Source organism: Arachis hypogaea, chromosome 13 (assembly GCF_003086295.3).
Source record: "Arachis hypogaea cultivar Tifrunner chromosome 13, arahy.Tifrunner.gnm2.J5K5, whole genome shotgun sequence".
NCBI lineage: Eukaryota > Viridiplantae > Streptophyta > Magnoliopsida > Fabales > Fabaceae > Arachis > Arachis hypogaea.
The window spans coordinates 144,316,131-144,335,840 of NC_092048.1; the positions used below are offsets into that span (position 1 = coordinate 144,316,131).

The 19,710-nt window shown below is 33.5% G+C and overlaps 2 protein-coding genes, 1 long non-coding RNA gene and 3 other non-coding genes across 6 annotated transcripts; all 6 read right to left on the reverse strand.

Annotated features, from left to right (window-relative positions):
- Positions 1–550: 550 nt before the first annotated feature.
- Positions 551–3,779, reverse strand: LOC112792584 (nuclear pore complex protein NUP54). The gene is made up of 9 exons (XM_025835878.3): positions 2,900–3,779; positions 2,738–2,791; positions 2,513–2,572; positions 2,173–2,283; positions 1,848–1,913; positions 1,642–1,728; positions 1,268–1,369; positions 989–1,138; positions 551–860 (listed from the first exon to the last, which is right to left on the reverse strand). The coding sequence occupies exons 1-9, from the start codon at positions 3,317–3,319 to the stop codon at positions 747–749; spliced, it is 1,164 nt and encodes a 387-aa protein (XP_025691663.1). The 5' UTR covers positions 3,320–3,779; the 3' UTR covers positions 551–746.
- A 2,006-nt stretch (positions 3,780–5,785) lies between these two features.
- LOC112792585 (F-box/kelch-repeat protein At1g67480) lies at positions 5,786–8,536 on the reverse strand. The gene is made up of 3 exons (XM_025835879.2): positions 8,051–8,536; positions 7,010–7,878; positions 5,786–6,717 (listed from the first exon to the last, which is right to left on the reverse strand). The coding sequence occupies exons 2-3, from the start codon at positions 7,582–7,584 to the stop codon at positions 6,090–6,092; spliced, it is 1,203 nt and encodes a 400-aa protein (XP_025691664.1). The 5' UTR covers positions 7,585–7,878; positions 8,051–8,536; the 3' UTR covers positions 5,786–6,089.
- An 8,024-nt stretch (positions 8,537–16,560) lies between these two features.
- LOC112793647 (U4 spliceosomal RNA) lies at positions 16,561–16,711 on the reverse strand. The gene has a single exon (XR_003198350.1). It is a non-coding gene; the product is annotated as a U4 spliceosomal RNA (small nuclear RNA).
- A 1,273-nt stretch (positions 16,712–17,984) lies between these two features.
- LOC112792587 (uncharacterized) lies at positions 17,985–19,382 on the reverse strand. The gene is made up of 2 exons (XR_003197508.3): positions 18,770–19,382; positions 17,985–18,263 (listed from the first exon to the last, which is right to left on the reverse strand). It is a non-coding gene; the product is annotated as an uncharacterized lncRNA (long non-coding RNA).
- Positions 18,377–18,506, reverse strand: LOC112793582 (small nucleolar RNA snoR74). The gene has a single exon (XR_003198279.1). It is a non-coding gene; the product is annotated as a small nucleolar RNA snoR74 (small nucleolar RNA).
- On the reverse strand, positions 18,541–18,670 carry LOC112793583 (small nucleolar RNA snoR74). Its single transcript, XR_003198280.1, has one exon. It is a non-coding gene; the product is annotated as a small nucleolar RNA snoR74 (small nucleolar RNA).
- Positions 19,383–19,710: the final 328 nt, after the last annotated feature.

The window sequence follows — 19,710 nt, forward strand, 5'->3', positions numbered from 1 at the left end:
ATATAAGTAATATTTAGAGTAAATACTCAATTTGGTTCATAAACTTATACGTGAATCTCAATTTAATTCTTAAAATTTCAATTATTTCTATTTAATTTCTAAACTTTACAAACGTGATGCGCTAATAAGAGCATCCAAATGCCACGTTATAACTTGTAAAACACCATTTTGGTTTTAGTGTTCAAATAGCCAAAAATAAATAATGACAAATCACTTGCTTTGAAGGAAAAAAAAAATTTAATAAATAAGTCTACAATATTTTTGCATGACATTTGACTGTCCACATTAACGTTTGTGCATCAAAAATTATCTCAAAAACTAATTTAAATTACATTTACAAAATTTAGACACTAAACAAAAACAATTGAAATTTCAAGAACTAAATTAAATCTAACGGACAAATCCAAATACCAAATTAAGTGATATCTCGTAGTATTCATCTACTGGTTAATTCATAAGCAGAACGACAAGGACTACTTTCCCTTTCGCAAACTTTTGAATTAAATCCCAAGAAAATTTACCAAAAAGCATAAATCATTACTCATTAGTATTACGGGAACCAAAAGCCAACTTTAGCCCTGATTAAAATATCATAAGAATTTTCGAATAGCGAACAAGGCAAACGATGCCCAATTTACTTCCATGATTTACTAACGATGTCTGTGTTCAGCTATAACAGATGGACAGAAACAAAATACAAGCAAAACCAACACTATCATTTAGAAGTATACATAGGAAGCTCAGAATCAATTCCCATTTTCAGTTGCTGTATCCTCAGCCATCATAATTTCCATATCCCTTATATCTCGCTTCAGAACACTGCCAAGTCTTCCTATGGCCTCCGTCTGCTGCTGCAACACCTGCCCGCAGAAACGTAGCCAAACTATTACATTAAATTCTTTGAATTTAATATTTTCGAACTTTCTTTTTATATTTTGCATAGAGATCCAAATTTTAAAGCATAAATCTCAGTTTCGTCTCAACTTACCTCCTGCAGGTCAGCAAGACTTTGATCATGAATCTTGGCTGATCCTGGAAGATAAACAGAGCCACCAAATCCCATCGAGTTTGCCTGAACACGAGATACTGTTAGAAGGTTTTGTACCCTTCTAGACAGATCAGCTCCAGATCCTCTCAGCTGAAAAGATATTAGCTCAACTTCAGCCATGAATTAATCATTCCAAGACACTCTTATATGTAGCATTTACTCACATTCCATTCAAAGGTATTTCTATGGCTGCAAAATAGTAAATCAAAGGACACAAACCTGCCGGGTAATTGTGGCTAATTTCTCAGCGAGTTCGGCTTCTCCTTTAGTCAGGGGGATGCGACAGCCTTTCCCCTCCAACGCCTCCACTATTCTCATGACCTTATATTAGATACATGAGCAAATAAATTAATGAAATATCAAACAATATATATATATATACACACACACACACACACACATATATACATATATACATATATACATACACACAATGCAAGGTGATAAAATTCATCAATATGATTATCAGCAACTAATTAACCAAGTGCTACTGAGGGCATACAATTGGAGAGGTGAGGAAGAGAAGGGATAAACAAAATAAACCCATTTTACAATCTACAGAACAATTCCTTTCACAAAAAAGGAGCCCTTACTCTTAAAAGGCGCCGCTGGAGAATTTGTTCCTTCTGTTTCATTCTTTGAATCCGAGGAAGTGTCTCAGCTTGAAAATGTCTTTGGAGCTGCAAAATGCATTAGATAATTCAGAATAGTCGAAACGTGATTAATATAGAAATCAGTATTACTACGGTACCACTTTAACATTGAACATGGAAAAGCAGAGAAAGAGAAAGAGCAATACCATTTTAACATTGCTTTGGGTTATACGTAATCTCTCTGCGTCTGAAACAATGACTTCATCTTGGATCTGCACAACAATGTGAATCAGATATGTATGAACTTCTCATGCATAAAAGGTTCTAATGCTAGCACCAATGTTCATGTGTTAACAAATGTTATGATTCGTTTTGTTAAGAAAAAAACCCAACATATAATAGACAATCATCCATATTCCGAAAAAGGTTCAGATATTCAAAGTATGAATGTTATTCTAACAGTTCAACCCTCAAGATAAAAAAATTACAGTAACTTACATTCACTAGAAGCTTAAAATTAAAAGGGCTTACCTTAAGGCGTTGTGAAAGATCCTTAAAACCCTGAACAAGTTGGGGCCACAGGCGTTCTCTATCAGCACTTTCCATTCCCTCAAGCTTCCCCATAGCCTCAGCCCACATGATCTGGCAGTATAAACTATTCTCCATAATTAGCCAAGCGGTGGCAGAAAGATAACAGCTTGATACATTCCATTACAGACCAAAAACTAACTATTAGAGTCAGTCTGGTATCCCATTAAATTTCAGGGTGTTCATTCCTATCTTCGCCATAATGTTGAAGAGGAAACCAAACTGAGCTCAAGAGTACTTAGAGGAACTGAGGAAATAGCACAAATTTCAAGAAGGGACTTACGTCTGAAACACCAGCAGGCTTAACCCTAAACTGTGGATCCGTTACACTGAACAACAAATGCTGCAGAACAAACACAATGGACCAACATTAAGATGAACCAGCCCAGCTCTTGGAATTTGAAATGAATAATACAAGATCAAATCCCACAACTGAAAGGGGGGAAATTGCGATTTTCTCAATTTCTTAACTTAGGGGTAAAAATTTTGAGAATAGTGAGGGAAATACCTTAAAAGCATACTTAAGATTTGTAGGTTCATCCTTGTAAGAATCAACGATTGTCTAAGCGAACAATACAATAAAAACAATCAGGATGAATCAAATGAAACACACAAATTAACTTGTTTTTTTTTTCCATAAAAAGAAAAAAGAGGGGCTATGTTATGTTACTTGAATATCCCGATCGGCGAGAGAGAAGGGAACATGAGCCACATTGGCCATCTGGGTAGTCAACTGAGCATTCGGAAATGGTGTAGGCTGTGCCGGTGTTTGTGGCTGCGGTGCTCCAAAATTGGACTGAAAACCGAACCCAGTGGAAGCCGGTTGCTGAAACAGCGAAGGTGTCTGCTGCTGTGGTTGAGAGGAAAAAGGGGTTGAGAATAGCGAAGAGCCGAATCCGGTAGCGAATGAAGGCGTGGAAGGAGTTCCAAACGCAGGGGTTGAAGACGGGGTACCGAAGACTGGGGCAGAAGAAGGGGTACCGAATGCTGGGGTAGAAGAAGGAGTTCCGAACGCTGGGGTTGAGGAAGGTGCACCGAATGCAGGTGTTGAATTTGGGGTGCCGAATGCAGAAGAAGAAGCCCCGAACATTTTGGTTGCTGATAATCTAAGAGATCGATGGGTAACGAAGTAGTTGTTGTGGCGGTGTCTGAATTCGGAGGGAAAATATGCCCTTTCCCAGTTGGAGTTGAATTCGCACTCCAAGTGTTCGACGAAAAGAATGAGAGAGTAAAGAGAGTGTTTGAGAGTCTGCACTTTGTTTGAACGGACTCCAACGGCGCCAACAAATTAGTGCGAGTTTTCTTTCCTCTCTCCTCACACCGTCACGCGCAGTCGCGCATACCCAAATAAAAAACAACTACGAAAAAAAAAACACAAAAAAACAAAACTCAAAGACAAAAAGTATGAGATTAGTGACTAGTGACTACTCACTAGGTAGTATCCATGGTTAACGTAGATTTATTGTTTTCTTTATCATTTACATAGTAAACAATAATTTTGCCAACATGAACAAAATTGAGAAAGGGTTTTTACTTTTTAATTTTAATATGGAGAGGAGATTGAAGTATTTTCGCGTTATAGAGAACATACGAGCTTTACGTGAACGTGGTGTGAGAGACGAACTAATCGGACGGAGCGAGTTAATTGAAAGAACTCGGACGGTCCGATTTAAGGAACACAAATCGAACCGTCCGATTTATGTGATTCCCACCACGTGTCACGCGTTCCTTTCTCTCTAGAGCGGTGCCCCTTAAATCAACATGCTTCTTTCAACATCAATTCACTCTTTCCGAGTCACTTTCACATCCCTACTAGCAGTTTTATTTTCTCTCTTCTTCTTCGGCCTTGAGAATTCTGTAAAAAAATTTACAATATCAAAAAACAAAAATGTAAAGATGTTGATCGTTCTAAATTTTATATTATACATTATCTCAGTTATTTTGATTATGTATTGTATTTTTTAATTTTTTTATATTTTAGAATTATTATTATTATTGTTAAAAATTTAAGAATATATATTTAAATGAAGTAAATATTATATGTTATAGAATTATTGTTAGAAATTGAATTTAGGAATATGTAGGCTAAGAAATTGTTATTATCGTTAGAAATTAGAAATATATAATTAAAAATATATATATTTAGATGTAGTTAGTTAGTGAACATTTTAATTAATGATAATATTTAAGTTAGAGTAATGTGTTAGATTAGTAAAAATACATGTTTAAAATTAATAATTTTAAAAAATTGAATTGTCCAATTTTTTCTCTTGTATAAATTGAATTGTCCAATTTAATAGCCCAAATTTTTCTTACAAAAAATTGAGTGGTCCAATTTGTGCCATCAAATTTTAGAAAAAATTGTCCTATATCTATATATAGCACCCTCGTATTCTATATCAACGTATAACACACATAATACTAGCATATCTAAAATAATGAGCCTCTTACTTGGCTCTAGTCACCAAAAAATAATTGAGAAAGGGTTTATCTATTCTCTGTGGTTCTGTATACGTGTTAAGAATATTTTTTTTGACATTTTGATACACTAAATATTATAAAAATTTTAAAAAAATTATTATTATATTTTTAAAATATCTCTTTGGAATAAAAGTTAACCAAATTCATTGAGTTCAATTTCTGTTGGTTAAAAAACTTCTACAATGTCAAAGCGGTATAATTCTGTGATCAATTTCTATTGGTTAATTGTGAGTAGAAATTATACTAATAGTACATGTTAATTAAATAAAAAGTTCATGTACAAATTAAAAATTAGTTATTAAATTAGTTATTAATTATTTATATATGAATATATATAATGTTTAACAAAACAAATATTATGTGTTATGTTTATATAAAAAAATTAATTATTAAATTAATTATTATATATTTATATATAAATATATAATATTTATTTTATTTTTAATATATATTTTATATTTTAATATATACTTTATAAGAGTGTCTGAATTGATAATTTTTTTTTGTATTATGATATATATTTCATATGAATAATTTAATAATTAATTTTTTGTGTGCACAAAATATAATTATAATTAAATTAATTTATATTAAAATTCAATTATAAATCCATATTTTAAAATAATATTTTAATCAAATCTTTTGTAAAATACTAAATTAGTTTCTTGTGTTTGAATTTAATTTTATTTTAGTCTTTAAAATTTAAAGTGTTTTATTTAAATTTAAAAAAAATTATTTAACTTTAATATAATCCTACCATAAATTTAAAATTAAATGACAGAATATTCCACGTGACAGTAGTGCAAAAATAAAATCGATAATTGAAAAAAAATGTACAAATTCAAAAGATACAAAATTAACAGCGGATGCATTTTTGTAAATTGCTAGCTTTGGTTCAAACACACGAAGAATATTGTTAAAAATATGTTTTTAGTGAAGAGGTTCCCGGTGGCAAGAAGAATACTCCTCTCGGCAACAAAAAAAGTTGGTTATGACTCATGAGCTTTCCAGATTTTAAAACTAACATTGGTTAATTATTTAACTTTAACTACACAACTAGAATTAAGCACAAATGTAACAGACAAATTTAGTATTTTACCCCATATATTAAAAGTCAGAACACAATTTACTCTCGTATAAAATTATAGTATATAACCATCTCATAATATACAGTTATACACACTTGGGAAATGAAGCCATCAATGGTAACTAGATGAATGGAAATACTCCATCATACATCATAGACACAAGGGGGGAAAGACATCATCATAGAACTAACAGAGCCAAGGAACAGTAGTAAATTAGAATCTGATAATTATCCTGAATTAGAGTTAAACAAGACTGATGGTTCTCCATGATTCACTTCAAGGTCTCTTTTTTCATGCTTTGACTGTTACACTGCACAAGCATAACCCAGATGGTTTGATCTCACTTGTTTGCCACTCCGATCCAGGGGCTGCATTTGGATCATACAACAAAGTTTTGCATGTAGGTTCCTCCTCCAGTGAGAACAGCAAGAGTTTACCATCAAGAATTCCGAACCGGAAACCGATACTGGAGCTCCCAGTCAAAGGTAGAGGCTCCATTTTCCATGTATTGTCCTCTGAATTGAAGATTGCCAACTTCCTCTGATTCTTCCACTCCATACAGAACAGCTTCTTTCCCAGTACTGCATGAGCAGTCACCATGACACAACCATTTTTCATCTCACACCAACTGTGCCTTTCAGGATTGTAAACATCAACAAATTTTGAGTTTCCAATTGTAAAACTCGACCTTCCACCCATCACGTAGAGCTTCCCCTCGAATCCACACGCGAAGCAACCTCGTCTCGGCCGACGAAGGCTCTCAATCAATGTCCACTTGTCAGTTTCTGAATCATAGACCTCCACACTGGAGAGGCTGTCGCCATCTACTCCGTTGCCTCCAACAGCGTACACCAAGCCATTGACCTCAGCGCAAGCAAAGTCATATCGAGCCACATTCATGTTTGATAACCTGCTCCAACTGCAATTGCAATTGCAAACTTTTAACATTGATATACAGATATCAAACAGCTTTATCAATTACAAAGTTATATGCTTTTGAAATGTTGGAATGAACGAAGATTTTTAAGACTTAGATCACACAATCCAAACCCATTCTAAGGTGTCATGTTCCTACTTTCTAGTTTTTACCAGTTTGATGAAACAGTCCAAAAATCATGATTTGTCTTGCAATAACTCAACAATGCAGCAGGATTTTGACATGTGTAGAAAGTTGCCAATACTAAAATATAAGTTGCAGCTGAAATACAAACCTGTTGACACAAGAATTGTATTGGTAAACCTCTGCTGAGGCAGTGGCAGTTCCATCAATAACTGAATAGCCAGCCATGACAAGTAGCTTCCCATTAACAACCACCACCCCAAATCCAGCCTTTGTTGGACCAGGCATTGGTGGAAGAGATCGACGATTCTGACCCTCACAATCCATTACCTCCCAATGGCTTCCTTTCCCTTCTTTATCTGCAGTTAACAGGAAAAGCCATTCCTCAACCAAGCCAGCCAATTTTCTTACCATTATGAATTCTTTGCTCTGAATGAAACACCTCCATCTCTTACAAACACCGGCCATAGCCGGGAGGTCCGAATGAGGCACAAGTGCTAAGCAATACTTGGAAACATCATCAGGCAGCCGAGGTAGAATCGAGCTATCATCATCCTTATCCGATAACTCAGAGCGCACAGAATGCTTGCTCTTAGAAAGTGTTTGATTTTCCTTATTGGGTAAATTAGAAAAACACATATTCGGTTCTGTGAACCACTTCTTACCAGCAATGCATCCAGGCATTTTTGAAATGATCATTAACACGTTCAGATATAATATTACCATGAACAGAAATTTTGTCCGCAACTGTGACTAATCAACTAAATAGTGTAAAAACTGTATAACTGAGTAGAGCACCAAACTATAGGAACTCAAAATACTCTTCACCCATGGGGATTCTACAAGACCAAGGCATACAAGATGTGGAAGAACGAACAACATGAGCGGTATAAGAAGATGATTTTCTGTGCTTTATCCACTCTGACTCAAGTTCCATAACAGAATTTGTGTTACTTGTATTATTCCCTTTATATCTTAAGCTGCCAAAGTGAAATCTTCCCTCACACATTGCCCAGATATCTACATATTATGCCAAAAGAAAAGATTATTACATTTCAAAATTAACATTAGAAATTCATGAACTTGACAAAATATAGGGCTAAATGAATAAATAATGAATAAATAAAAGGAAATAATTACAATAGCACTAAATGAATAAATAAAAGAATGCAATGAAAGGAGAGGAACTTACAAATGAGAAGGAATTGTGAAAGTTTATGGAAATGATGAGAAAGAGAGAAAAAGAATGTGTTGCGATATGGTGGAAGTGTAAGAAGCAGCAAAGGGGAATTTATAGGATTTAGGATTTGGTAACCGAGACAGGATAACACTGACACAATCCAACCACGTCACTGCTTGTTTTTCACGAACAACAACAATTTGATATGCTAAGTAATTGATGATTACTAGTATTCTTAATCACAACACAAGATAACGTGTTACAAACTTTTTTTTTATTATCCACGCCTTCCCTCTAACAACATTATCTACAACTTCTTATTATGAACAATAACAGTTGAAAGTTTCAACTTTCAACTAAATTATGGTACATAATCTTAAATTAGATTAGATTAGATGTATAGATGTCTTTTTATTAGAATTGTAATGAGCATGATGTGTGATAAGTGATAACCGCTAATGTGGTTCGCGTGTTTGAGCTGTTATGTGCCTCATGTGCACTGTATCATATCTATCTTATTCTCTTATCCTGTTATGCGCTATCCACCTTTTTCTTTTTATTATTTTTTATTACCGTTTTACCCTTGTTCATGCAACACTTTTCTTTTTGGCGCAAAAGAGCAACACTTGTGTTTATATAATTTTATTAGAGTAAAATATCGTTGACGAAATTAGTTTTTGGATCGGTATGACAGTATGTATTACAGCTCAGCCTGATGTGTTTAAGCTGACTCTTGGAAATAAATAACTTCTGACTCAGATTTTATAAAATTTTGCCAAATTCTATGGGATGTAGAGTTTCTTTTATAAAATTGTACATGTATGTTTTGTTTTCTAAACGAACACTTATTTCGCTATGTATAAATAAAATTCAATCATCATTTGAAATATAATTCAATCAACACCATGAACACTTATTTTCATCTATTTTTAATATATAATTTATATTTTATATGCATAATTAATTTAATAATTAATTTTTTATTTACACATAATTTGATTATTTTGAATGTATTTATTTTATTACATATTCTCAGATTCTTAGTTTCTAAAATTCCTCAAATACCAATAAAAGGAATGATAATGTGTGCGTGTTGTGTTACGTGTAAGTTCTCTTGGCAGGTGTGGTGTGTCTGGACTCTGGATATCAGAGTTTGAACAGAAGTGGACTGCACCAAATTTCTTACAAAATCACTTTGGTTGTTTTTTTTATCCTGACTTATTTGCTCCACTTTGGTGTTGAGCTCTTCCTTTAAAAAAAAAATACAATAGACTTAATAGTTATTACATATGTTATTTTTATTTCCATAAGATAATCGCATTTTTCAACTCAAATAAAAATTTTAGATTTTCACAATAAAAATATTTAAAATTTTAAACAAATACGAAAATATCATAGACAATTCTAAGAAATAAGTCAAAATTCTTTAACATTTGACCTTCTTATAAGATTCATGGCAGCCATAGGCTTAGTAGCAACACAGAAAATATCAGGTGAACACTATTACACATCCCAGAAATAAAAACAAAAGAAGAATATGACAATTTTCTTATTAGAAAAGAGAAACAAATCTGATTTCATCTTTCAGCACTAGAATCTTCGATTTTAGGTTACCTTGCTATTAAGACGCGTCACTTAATTAAAACCAGTCGCTCAAAGAATCAGAATAATAATATGCAAACGAAGTAGAGAGCACCACATAATTTGAGATTCCAAATGACGTGTAAGATTTCGATTGAAGGCACAAGCACTCATAGCTACATCATTATATTTGTTATACAAAGTGTGGTTCAACTTCGAAGATAGTTATAACTTATAAATATGCCATCATAAATAATAGTGTTGTGTATGGTTAACGATGGTTCCTACTTTATGGGACGTTGAACACTCTTACTCAATTAACATCAACTTCTATTTCTATTTATCAAGCATTTTCCAGGCGCCATTATTGGTGTGGAATGTTGGAAGTTACTGCTGTCTCATTCTCTCTAGTTCTTGGTCCATGTTTTTCACTTAAAATTAGTAATTGATGATATACAGAATTGTTTTGATCTTTTTTTTTTCTTTTTCTGGAAAAATCATGTTTAAAAGGAAAATCTTGTAATTGAGATTTCTGATCAACGAAATTTTCAAGTTTTTTTGGATACGAATTTGAAATGATAAAAAAATGTCATTTGACCTTCGAAGTTAAGTTTGTTTTAGCAATAAATCCTTAGACCAAAAATAATAAAAGTACAATTGGCAAAATGAAATGGAATTTTACTTTAAAAAATAAAAGGTGATCTTGGGTCTTTTATTTTATTTCTTTTCAGGTGCCCAATTACGTTTTTTATTTTTTACATGGAGAAGAGAATGTAGTAATACAACACTGTGGAGAAGAGAGATGTTTTTCATATATATGGTATCAGTAGAAAACGGACCCTCCGTTTTGAGTTTGAAAAAAATAAAAAAAAGTTAAAAATCCTAATCGGACGGTCCGATTTGTAATTTTGAAAATAAAAAAATTTTAATGTTGAAATCGGACTATCCGATTTTTATTTTAACAAATTAAAAAAAATAAAAAATACAAATCGGACCCTCCGATTTGTAGTTTATTTTTTTCTTCAAACAAATCAGACCGTCCGATTTGAATAAAACACCATATAAAAAAAACACTTAATCTTCCAATATCAATGTATTACACATGTATTTAACTAATATAAAAAAAAATTAGCCGCAGAATTAAATTCGTATGTTTTCAGATAAATATAGAAATCAAGGCTTTTCTTTTAACCAAAATATATTTTTATTTAATAATTATGTTAAAAATATTTTTTTAAATAAAAAATATCTTTTAAAAAAGGATATAAATTGTAGTTTATAAAAAAATATTTTTCTAGTACTTTTATTTTTATTACTAAAATTTTGTCAAACACATAAAAAAATTCTTTTTTATTAATTTTTTAACAACTTAATGATACCTAAACAAATTTGAAAGTATTAAGCTCATGGTAATTCCCATTAGGGCATGCTATTATTCGGTTGGAAATCAAGGATTTCAAACTCTTTAAATGATCATCATATATTATAGGTATTCAATATTCATTATAGTTTTATTTCCTTAGACAGGAGCCATACTGTGGAACTTTCGAAACAAATTTCGCTCCCTTCAATATTTGTCAATGATCAAACTACACATGGGGGAGAAGAAATAGACACATTATGGAGTATGGACACAGCGATGGGCAGCAGCACTTCAACATTCATAATGCTCCTAATCCGATAATGACCATTTAGCTCCCCAAAGTTGGATTGGCCAATATGTGGTCCCTCCAAAATTTCAAGATAACATTTGTGGCATCGCAAAGAACAAGAGAAAATGACAACATTTGAGCCCTATGGTTGTGGATGAGGCTTAGCAGAAACTAAAAAAAAAAGGTTTATTGAGTTAAGAAGAAGAAATTTTATATTAGAAATGATAAATCTTTAATATATTGAGCATTTTTAGATTCTCATTAAACAGATTGTTATACTCTAGTGGGGTCCGGATGCAGCCCTGTTCAGCCTCCTACCACCCCTTTGGTTGAGTCCAAAGGCGAACGCGTTTGGTAATTGGTATCATTCCTACCGGTTGTGGTAGGCAGCGGGTAGGTTGTTTTGTTTTGCTTTTTTTTTTTTTTTTTTTGGTGTGGTATTGAGGCAGCTAGTAGTTATTAATAACAGACAGAGAAGATGAAGGGTATGTACGCAAGCTAGCTGATAACTGATGAGGGAGGACTTAGGGGCGTCTGATGAGTTATGACCGTAGCAACTTTGCTTCTTGCACCTTAGTGTGAATTGGGCTTTGGGGTGGGTACTAGAAAAGAAAAAGGAAAATTCAAAGGTAAATCGGCTTATAATCAAAAGGCTTTAGCAGCTGATTGGGATTGGTTAAATGAGCGGCTTATTCGTCCCTTAAGCAAATATTGAGTGTGAGAAACCAAAATAAATTAGTGTTTACCTCAATGTTACGCATTATTTACAACAAACTCAAACGTAGAAATGATCATAGGGAATTGAAGGAGCGTTATTAGTTTTAAATTCGTCTTTAGAAATATATGTATCAACTTGAATATGTATCAATTCGGCGTAAATGGTAAGTGAATACAAAATTACAAATAGCATATCTCTTTCTGAGAAGGGGCCGGGTTCCATGAAAGTAAAAAGAATGTGGTTTGGTCATTTTAATAATAAGAGCAGTTCGAAGCAATGAGTAAATCCTTAGTTAATTCCTGAAATTTATACTACTTACTCATTTTGGTCTTTGAAATTCAAAATTTCTCATAGTAGTTTCACATATTCAGGTCCGAGCATCAATTTAGCCCCTCGACCATTTCCGACGATGAGTTAGCAAACAGAATGCTGAGGTGGCAAAATCTTGCCACACTCGACGCTCAACGATTAGGGGACATGCCAACATTTGATTTTAGACCCCATTTGGTCCCTGGAACCCTAACTTCTTCTTCCTCCTACTCTGTGCCGTCCTTCTCCCCTCGCTTCCCTTTTTCTACTTCCTTGTCTCCCACCCAACCCATTCCCTTCTCTTTGACTTCCTCTTTGCCTTTGCCTTCTCCGCCGTACTCCTTCCCCTTTTTTGACATAATCTCTCCTTTCCACCATTGGTCTGTACTGCTCTGTGCCGTCCTTCTCCTCTCGCTTCCCCTTTTCTACTTCCTTGTCTCCCACCCGATCGATTCCTTTCTCCCTGATTTCCTCTTCGCCTCCGCCTTCTTCGTCGTGCTCCTTCCCCTTTTCTGATACAATTTCTCCTTTCCACCCTTGGTCCATCAAAATGGTTGAAATATTGATGTTTGAAATTATAAGTGGAGGTTGAAAAGAGACAAAAAAAGAAAACAAGGAAGAAGAGGACAAACAAGCAATAGGTGGCGGATGTTGAGATTTTGGCAGTGGTTAGGGGTGGCAACGGGGCTGGTAGGGACGGGTTTTTGCTCTACCTGACCCCGCCCCGCCATACACCAACCCGCATAGAACCCACCCCGCTTCTGCCCGCGGGTAATAAAACGCTAAACCCTAACCCGTCCCTGCGGGTACCCGCCCCGCCCCTACCCGCCCCTATAATTATTAAAATCCAATAAATAAAATTAAATTTCAAAATTTATATAATCATCATCACATACATAACATAAATTAAAGTAAAAATTTTAATATGATACAATATTATTAATCATTTACTAATTATTTTACATATATTATACATATTATATATTAAAATAATATATATTATATATATAGCGGGGCGGATAGGGACGGGTATTACCTAAATCCGACCCCGCCTCGCCCCTCCCAATAACCCGCCCCGCTAAAAACCCGCCCCGAGCGGGTAGGGGCGGGGTGGGTACTCGCAGGTTCGGGTGGTATTGCCATCCCTAGCAGTGGTGGGGTGTCATAGAGAGGGAGGGAGGAGAGAAGGTAAAGCAAAGCAATTCAGCATAATAAACCACGTGGTTGATTTTTCCCCTTCTTTCATTTCAAATTTTTCCCTTCAGGTTTTCAAAATAAACTCACATGTGCTTGATTTGAGTTGGAAGAAGTAGTAGTAGTAATTAGGGTTCTAAGGACCAAATGGGGTCCAAAATCAAATATTGTCATATCACCTAATTGTTGGAAAGACCAGCATGGCAAGATTTTGCCACCTCAGCGCTGTTTGCCGACTCATCATCAGAAATGGTCGAGGGACCAAATTAATGCCCGGACCTAAATTTTAAATTTCAAGGACTATAATGAGTAATCGCATAAATCTCAAGAACCAAAATGAGGATTTACTCTCGAAGCAACGCATTAGTCATGACCTTTGACAGGAGATTATATTGTAGCATACAAAATCATTCGGCTTTCATGCCACGAGAACGATTAAAATTGTACGCTAAGTTACTATCACCGCCGAGATGACATGTGTTACTTTCTAACCCCGTTATACTATCAATATCTAAAAGAGATTAAACTTAAAAACAGGTAAAGATGTAACCAAGGCAAGCAAATATATTGTTGTAGTCTATGCAAAAGCATACTGGAAAATCTACTGATAGGGAAAGGGAGGGGTAGAAAATAGGAAGCAAATTACTGTCAAAAGTATAAACAAATTAAACTTTAAAATCATGTATTTCTAGTACCACAATAAGTGATATTTTCTTATTATTCCAAGTCTTACTTCTTAACAGGTTTCTTCTTCGAAGTTGAGTTTGCCGACGGCTGTGGCTTCGGATGCTTTTCTACCTCGCTCGAGTCCAACCACTTGAGAGGATGGCGATTGTAGAAGGGCCAATTAGGGACGGTCACCAATGTAGTGAGAATCACACCACCAAAATATGTGAGGATCATCAATTGGAAAGAAGCCGTAAAGTATCCAGTTATGAATGCAACCACAGCAAAGGCAAGCAGCAATATCTGCATCAGCTGCTCTGCTAGCTTTTGTCCTTGCCAATCCATCTAATGAAAGCCAAGAAAAGTTAAACAAAAACACTAAATCGCACTCTGAATCCAAAAGATTAAAAGCTATCACACCAGAAAGGATCAAGATCCTCTAAAGTGAAGAAGTTGATAAAGTAGTAAAGTGAAGAAGTTGATAAAGTAGGACACACATTTTATATAAGTTACAAAATCAATGGTGATTAACTCATCACTTTATCACTTTACCAACTTCCTCAGTTCGGATAATCTAAATTCCACCAGAAAACATTACATTTGTAAGAAACAACAAAAACTTTCAAAGTCTTTTAAAGAATTATTTATTTTTTCTCAATTTCTTGTGTCCTTACAGATAAATATTGCATCTAATTACAGGCCAACAGCCAAGTCCAACCTATCATGAAAAAGAGAACTGTATCCAAATTTGCATCAGGTTTATGAGTGAAACTAGGAAAAAGAACAAATTCTTGAATTTTTCACCAGGAAACTCTTCCTAGAAGTCGCAAACAGCGATAAAGGCGCTCAAGTTTCATCAATCACAATCACGGAATGGAACACAATGTGTGACATGGTGCAGCGATGTAACAAATTATAACTATTACACACACGCTAGATGGCATGCAATGATGCAAAATAAATTATCATAATACATTTCACACAAAAAAACTTGGACAAGATCTTTGTTTTATGGGTGTAGCTGCAAACCCTTGCTCAGTTCAATATTAGGTACAAATCGAAAATGTCGATCTATATACTCTAATTAAATTTGAGAAAAGCTCGGCTCAGATTCAAGAGAATTATTATCTGGATTCAGAAAATATCATCTAATCTAAAATGAAATAACAATCGACAATTGTTGCGCCCTATTGTTTTCCCCAAACAAGAAAATAACCTACAAATTAACCTAGCATCAAATTCAACAAAGAATCGTTACAAGTTCAGATCAGTTAAACAGAACAAAGACAATTGCACTAAGAATCTGGTTGCTCAGCAACGCGAAACGAAATAAAACCCCATAAAGAGTGAACGGTTAAAAAAAATAAAGAAAAAGGGAAAGAGAGATTACCGTTGTGTAAGAGCAAAGAGGAGGTGGCGACTGGTGAGCGAAGGCGGTGAGCACACAGAATCCAACTGAACGCAGTGCTCGGCGCACTCTGCCTAGTTAATGAGAAAAAACGTCAACTCTTTTCGCGTCTTCTCCTTCAATTTTCCGTTTTCCCTCTTTTAATAATAAACTCTGTTTTTAGGTGAAAATGAAAAAATTATGTCTTTTATTGTTATTTTAGATCATTACTTTATTACTTAAACGGCCATTTGGTTATATCATATTTTTATGAATTTAATTTTGTGTATCTAATTAAATAACATTACATTATTAAAAATAATTATTATTTTATTGACTGCGTAAATAGTCATCTAAAAAAATAGATATAATTGTATTGTACGATTGTATAAAATATTTTATATTATTAATATATCAAAATTAAATTCTACTTCTATTGTATTAATTTTTATTTTTATTTTTTCAAACTTTTTAAAGCCTTAAAAAATAAAAACATTATATTCGTTTTTTATACTTATATTTTTAAAGGCGTATGTATTTGGAATATAATTAAAATTTTATGTATCAATTTTGTATAAAAAAGTTTAATTCATGCGTTAACAGAAATTCATACGGCTTTAAAATAATAAATTTATCGGTAATATAACAAATAAACAAAACAATATAAAATCTTTGAATTCTATAAAATATAATAAATGATATGAGAAATATATGTGCAGAAAATGCAAAGAATTTAATACGTGTAAGAAATTTACCCTTTCAGAAACGGGATAAGCTATTTGTTGTTGAATTCAAATGTATTCATTGACTATTTTATTGAACATTATAGTAAGTTGGTACCTTTTTGTTAGAGATAATGGTCAATTTTATTTCTGAATTTGTATTCGAGTCGATGTAAACAATCAGATGGACTCTGAAATGCTGATCTAGTTAACTCAATTTACTATTATTGTTAATCTAACTTAATTTTAAACAATTAGAATAGAACAGAAAACATTTAAGACTTAAATTGTAGGGCTTTACCCGTGAGGGAACCCTTCCAGAAATTCTCGAAGGCCTGGGCTTAACCCAGGCCTAAGAGGGGGTTTGGAAATAGTTTTCAACCAGCAATAGACGCGCCTCGGTTAGAACCTCACTAGCTGCGTCATTGCCCCAAGCGCAAAGATGAATTTTAAGGGTGCTATTTGTTTCCTTATATATGACAGCTTCATGTGTTGTTATATGATCAACCGACGATGTTAGACTAAAAACGCTTTTCTCTTATTTTTGCTTTCACCAATGACTCTAAACCCAATGGGAACAGTCACTGAACAAGAATATTATTTATTGAATTTCAATTATCTTTTCATCCTGCATGCTCATGTCTTCAGTCTTGCAGTTCATTCCTTTCACTCATGTAGTTGTGACCATAGAATTATGAAACAAATCAATAATCCTGCCAGAACATTCAGTTGCCATTGATGAACGAGTTGGTTGAAGATTTTGATACATTCGGTAAAAGGAAAATCAGTAAAATTGCTATTTCTCATATAGCATACTGGGTTCTATTTCTCTAGCCTTCTAACCAAGGAAAACCATTTGCTCTAACAATAGAATAGAGATTTTCATGATGAATTTTATGTGTAATTTACTTATGCAACTTCATTAATATTAGCTCTAAAATGTAAATTCAAATGTCAAAAATACTTTCAGTTTATTTTTACCATGAAGGTTCAACTCATGCACTCTTATATAAATCAATAGAAAAAGATCTTTTAAAGTGACAATGTTAGTAAAGTGATAAAGTGATGTTTTAATCACTTTTAAATTTGAAACATTTATTACCTGTAAACTCTACTATAATCCAAGGATGATTAATGGTGCAAACTAACTAACTCTTTTTTCTCTAAAGTGACTAAATAACTTTAAAGGAGCCGGATCTAAATCAATAAAATTCTCCAGGATCTCAAAGTCATATTACACGCCATTTCATCTTGGTTATTCTAACAGTTTTTATTCAAATAAAATGAACACCATATAAACCCAAATGCCCATATCTAGACCAATTACATCTTTGCATTTTCTACGGTGAGAAAATTTTGCTACTTCTATGATATCTCATTTACAAATTAGACGATAAGAGCAAGTGCATTGGGCAAGTGGTGAAATAGGTATATATCGTGGGGTTTGAACTTTGAATCAATCAAAATCGATTCAATTCGAAGCATGAAATTTATTATAATTTAAATTAGATCAATTTGTATATTTGATTTTATCTTCTAATCCAATCTCAATACAAATTGTAATTCAATTTTGCCTGTCTACATTGTGATATCTGGGTATATATGATATTTATTTTATTTAAATAAAATATTCCCCTGTTTCTAATGTAAAGAAAACAAAAATGGAACACACTTACAAAAATTTTGTAAGATCATAATACTTGCGCCATCATATCCATATTCAAAATTGTAACCAATTTGACATTTTATTATAGGAAATGTATACATATCCTTATCCAGTGATGGTAATAAATAGCAAACCAACAGCCAAAACAAAAACCTTAATCGTGACAATTACAATGTAATTGAGTCAGCCCCTTCACATTCAGATACCTATATCTAAAGAAAATGTCAATATCCAGCCCTTAATCCTTAAGTCGTCCAGCAAGGTTTGCCTCCTCTTTGCTTCTGTTCTAGTCCATTAGAATGTTATTTCTTACTTCACCTCCATAGTATTCTGCAGGATAATTTTAAAAGTAAGATTCCAATTATGAGGAAAATTGCTCAGTGCTCAACAACACATTTCACCGACAATAAAAAAGCTAGTTCTGGTATCAACTGAACATGAAAGCATGTTCCATCGTTTACTGAACCTTGAGTCACAATACAAAGAACAGAGGTTCACCCAATAACAATGATAATTATATCCCTGACGGTTACGAGAGGACTGCTCACATAGGCAACAGACCCCTGCTTTTTTCATCAGGTTTCTCACTCCAATATTTAAAAAAAAAAAATGTCCCATGGTTTACTGAACCTTGAGTCATAAAGAAAGAACAGAGGTTCACCCAATAACTTTGGATTCATATATCCCTGAAGGTAACGAGCGGCCTGTTCACAGAGGCAACAGGCCACTGCTTTTTCATCAGGTTCATAAATTCAAACGGATAAATACATAAATTGCTTATGGTAAGATCTACTTCAAATCCTAAACAAAAGTAACAGAGAAGAATATATCTATACCTTCTAAGCTGAGCTTAGAACCTCTTGGCCTTGCAAACTGCACAACTATAACAACACTCATGATGATACCAAAGAGGTTATATAGGAGAGGCGTTAAAACCCTAGTTCTGTTTATTGGGTGGAATTACAACCCCTCATCCCCAATAGGCGGAGCTGTTTTTTGGGTATGGGCTTGGGCCCGAGGACCCGACCCACACCGAAAACAATAACACCCTTCCCAACCCGATATTACACCCTAAGGCTACAGGCATCCCGTGCTTTGAAATTAATACCCACCTAATAGCAGAAAAAAAGCAAAAAAAAAAAAAAACAAAAACAAAAACAAAACGCTGTTGAGGGAGGAAACAATAAGGCGCTTTTGAACAAGTTGATATGGCGAGGATGATGCTTCCATTGAGATAGAAATCGCTGAGGCTGAGGAAGGTACCGGCTTCCAAGTTCCAACATGGAACCCATCCGCCGTTGCTACCCAAAATGTTCAGGCGGTCTCAATGGCTACCCATCCTGAAAGTGGAAAGGTTGCTTTGATAGCATCAGCTGCAAGCTCGGACCGGAGAGGACAACGATCGATGCTAGAGCGCGAAGAGAGAATACTATTCTTTATCACATTTTTATGAAATAAATAACTACTTTTAAAATTAAAAATTCAAATACAATAATAATTTTTTTTAATATAATCATTTATTATTTAAATTATTTTATCAAAAAAATAATTAAATTATTTATTTAAATTAGACTTTAATTATGTTTAAGATTTAAAATGTTAAATGAAAGCATAGATTTTTACAATTGAATAAAAAATAAAAAATAATTAAAAATTTAAAATATATATTTTTATTAATATTTTAAAATTTTTTAATTATTTTAAAATAATATAAAACAAAAATAATAATATTTTATTATTATTATTTTATTATAAATATTTTTATTTTATTTTTATA

Coding starts and splice junctions, on each gene's coding strand:
- LOC112792584 (XM_025835878.3), bottom strand. CDS start 3,319: ATGTTCGGGGCTTCTTCTTCTGCATTCGGCACCCCAAATTCAACACCT. Junction 1,370..1,641: donor TCCAGCGGCGCCTTTTAAGA/GTAAGGGCTCCT, acceptor ATCTAATATAAG/GTCATGAGAATAGTGGAGGC. Junction 1,139..1,267: donor TAGCCACAATTACCCGGCAG/GTTTGTGTCCTT, acceptor ATATCTTTTCAG/CTGAGAGGATCTGGAGCTGA.
- LOC112792585 (XM_025835879.2), bottom strand. CDS start 7,584: ATGGTAATATTATATCTGAACGTGTTAATGATCATTTCAAAAATGCCT. Junction 6,718..7,009: donor TACAATTCTTGTGTCAACAG/GTTTGTATTTCA, acceptor TTGCAATTGCAG/TTGGAGCAGGTTATCAAACA.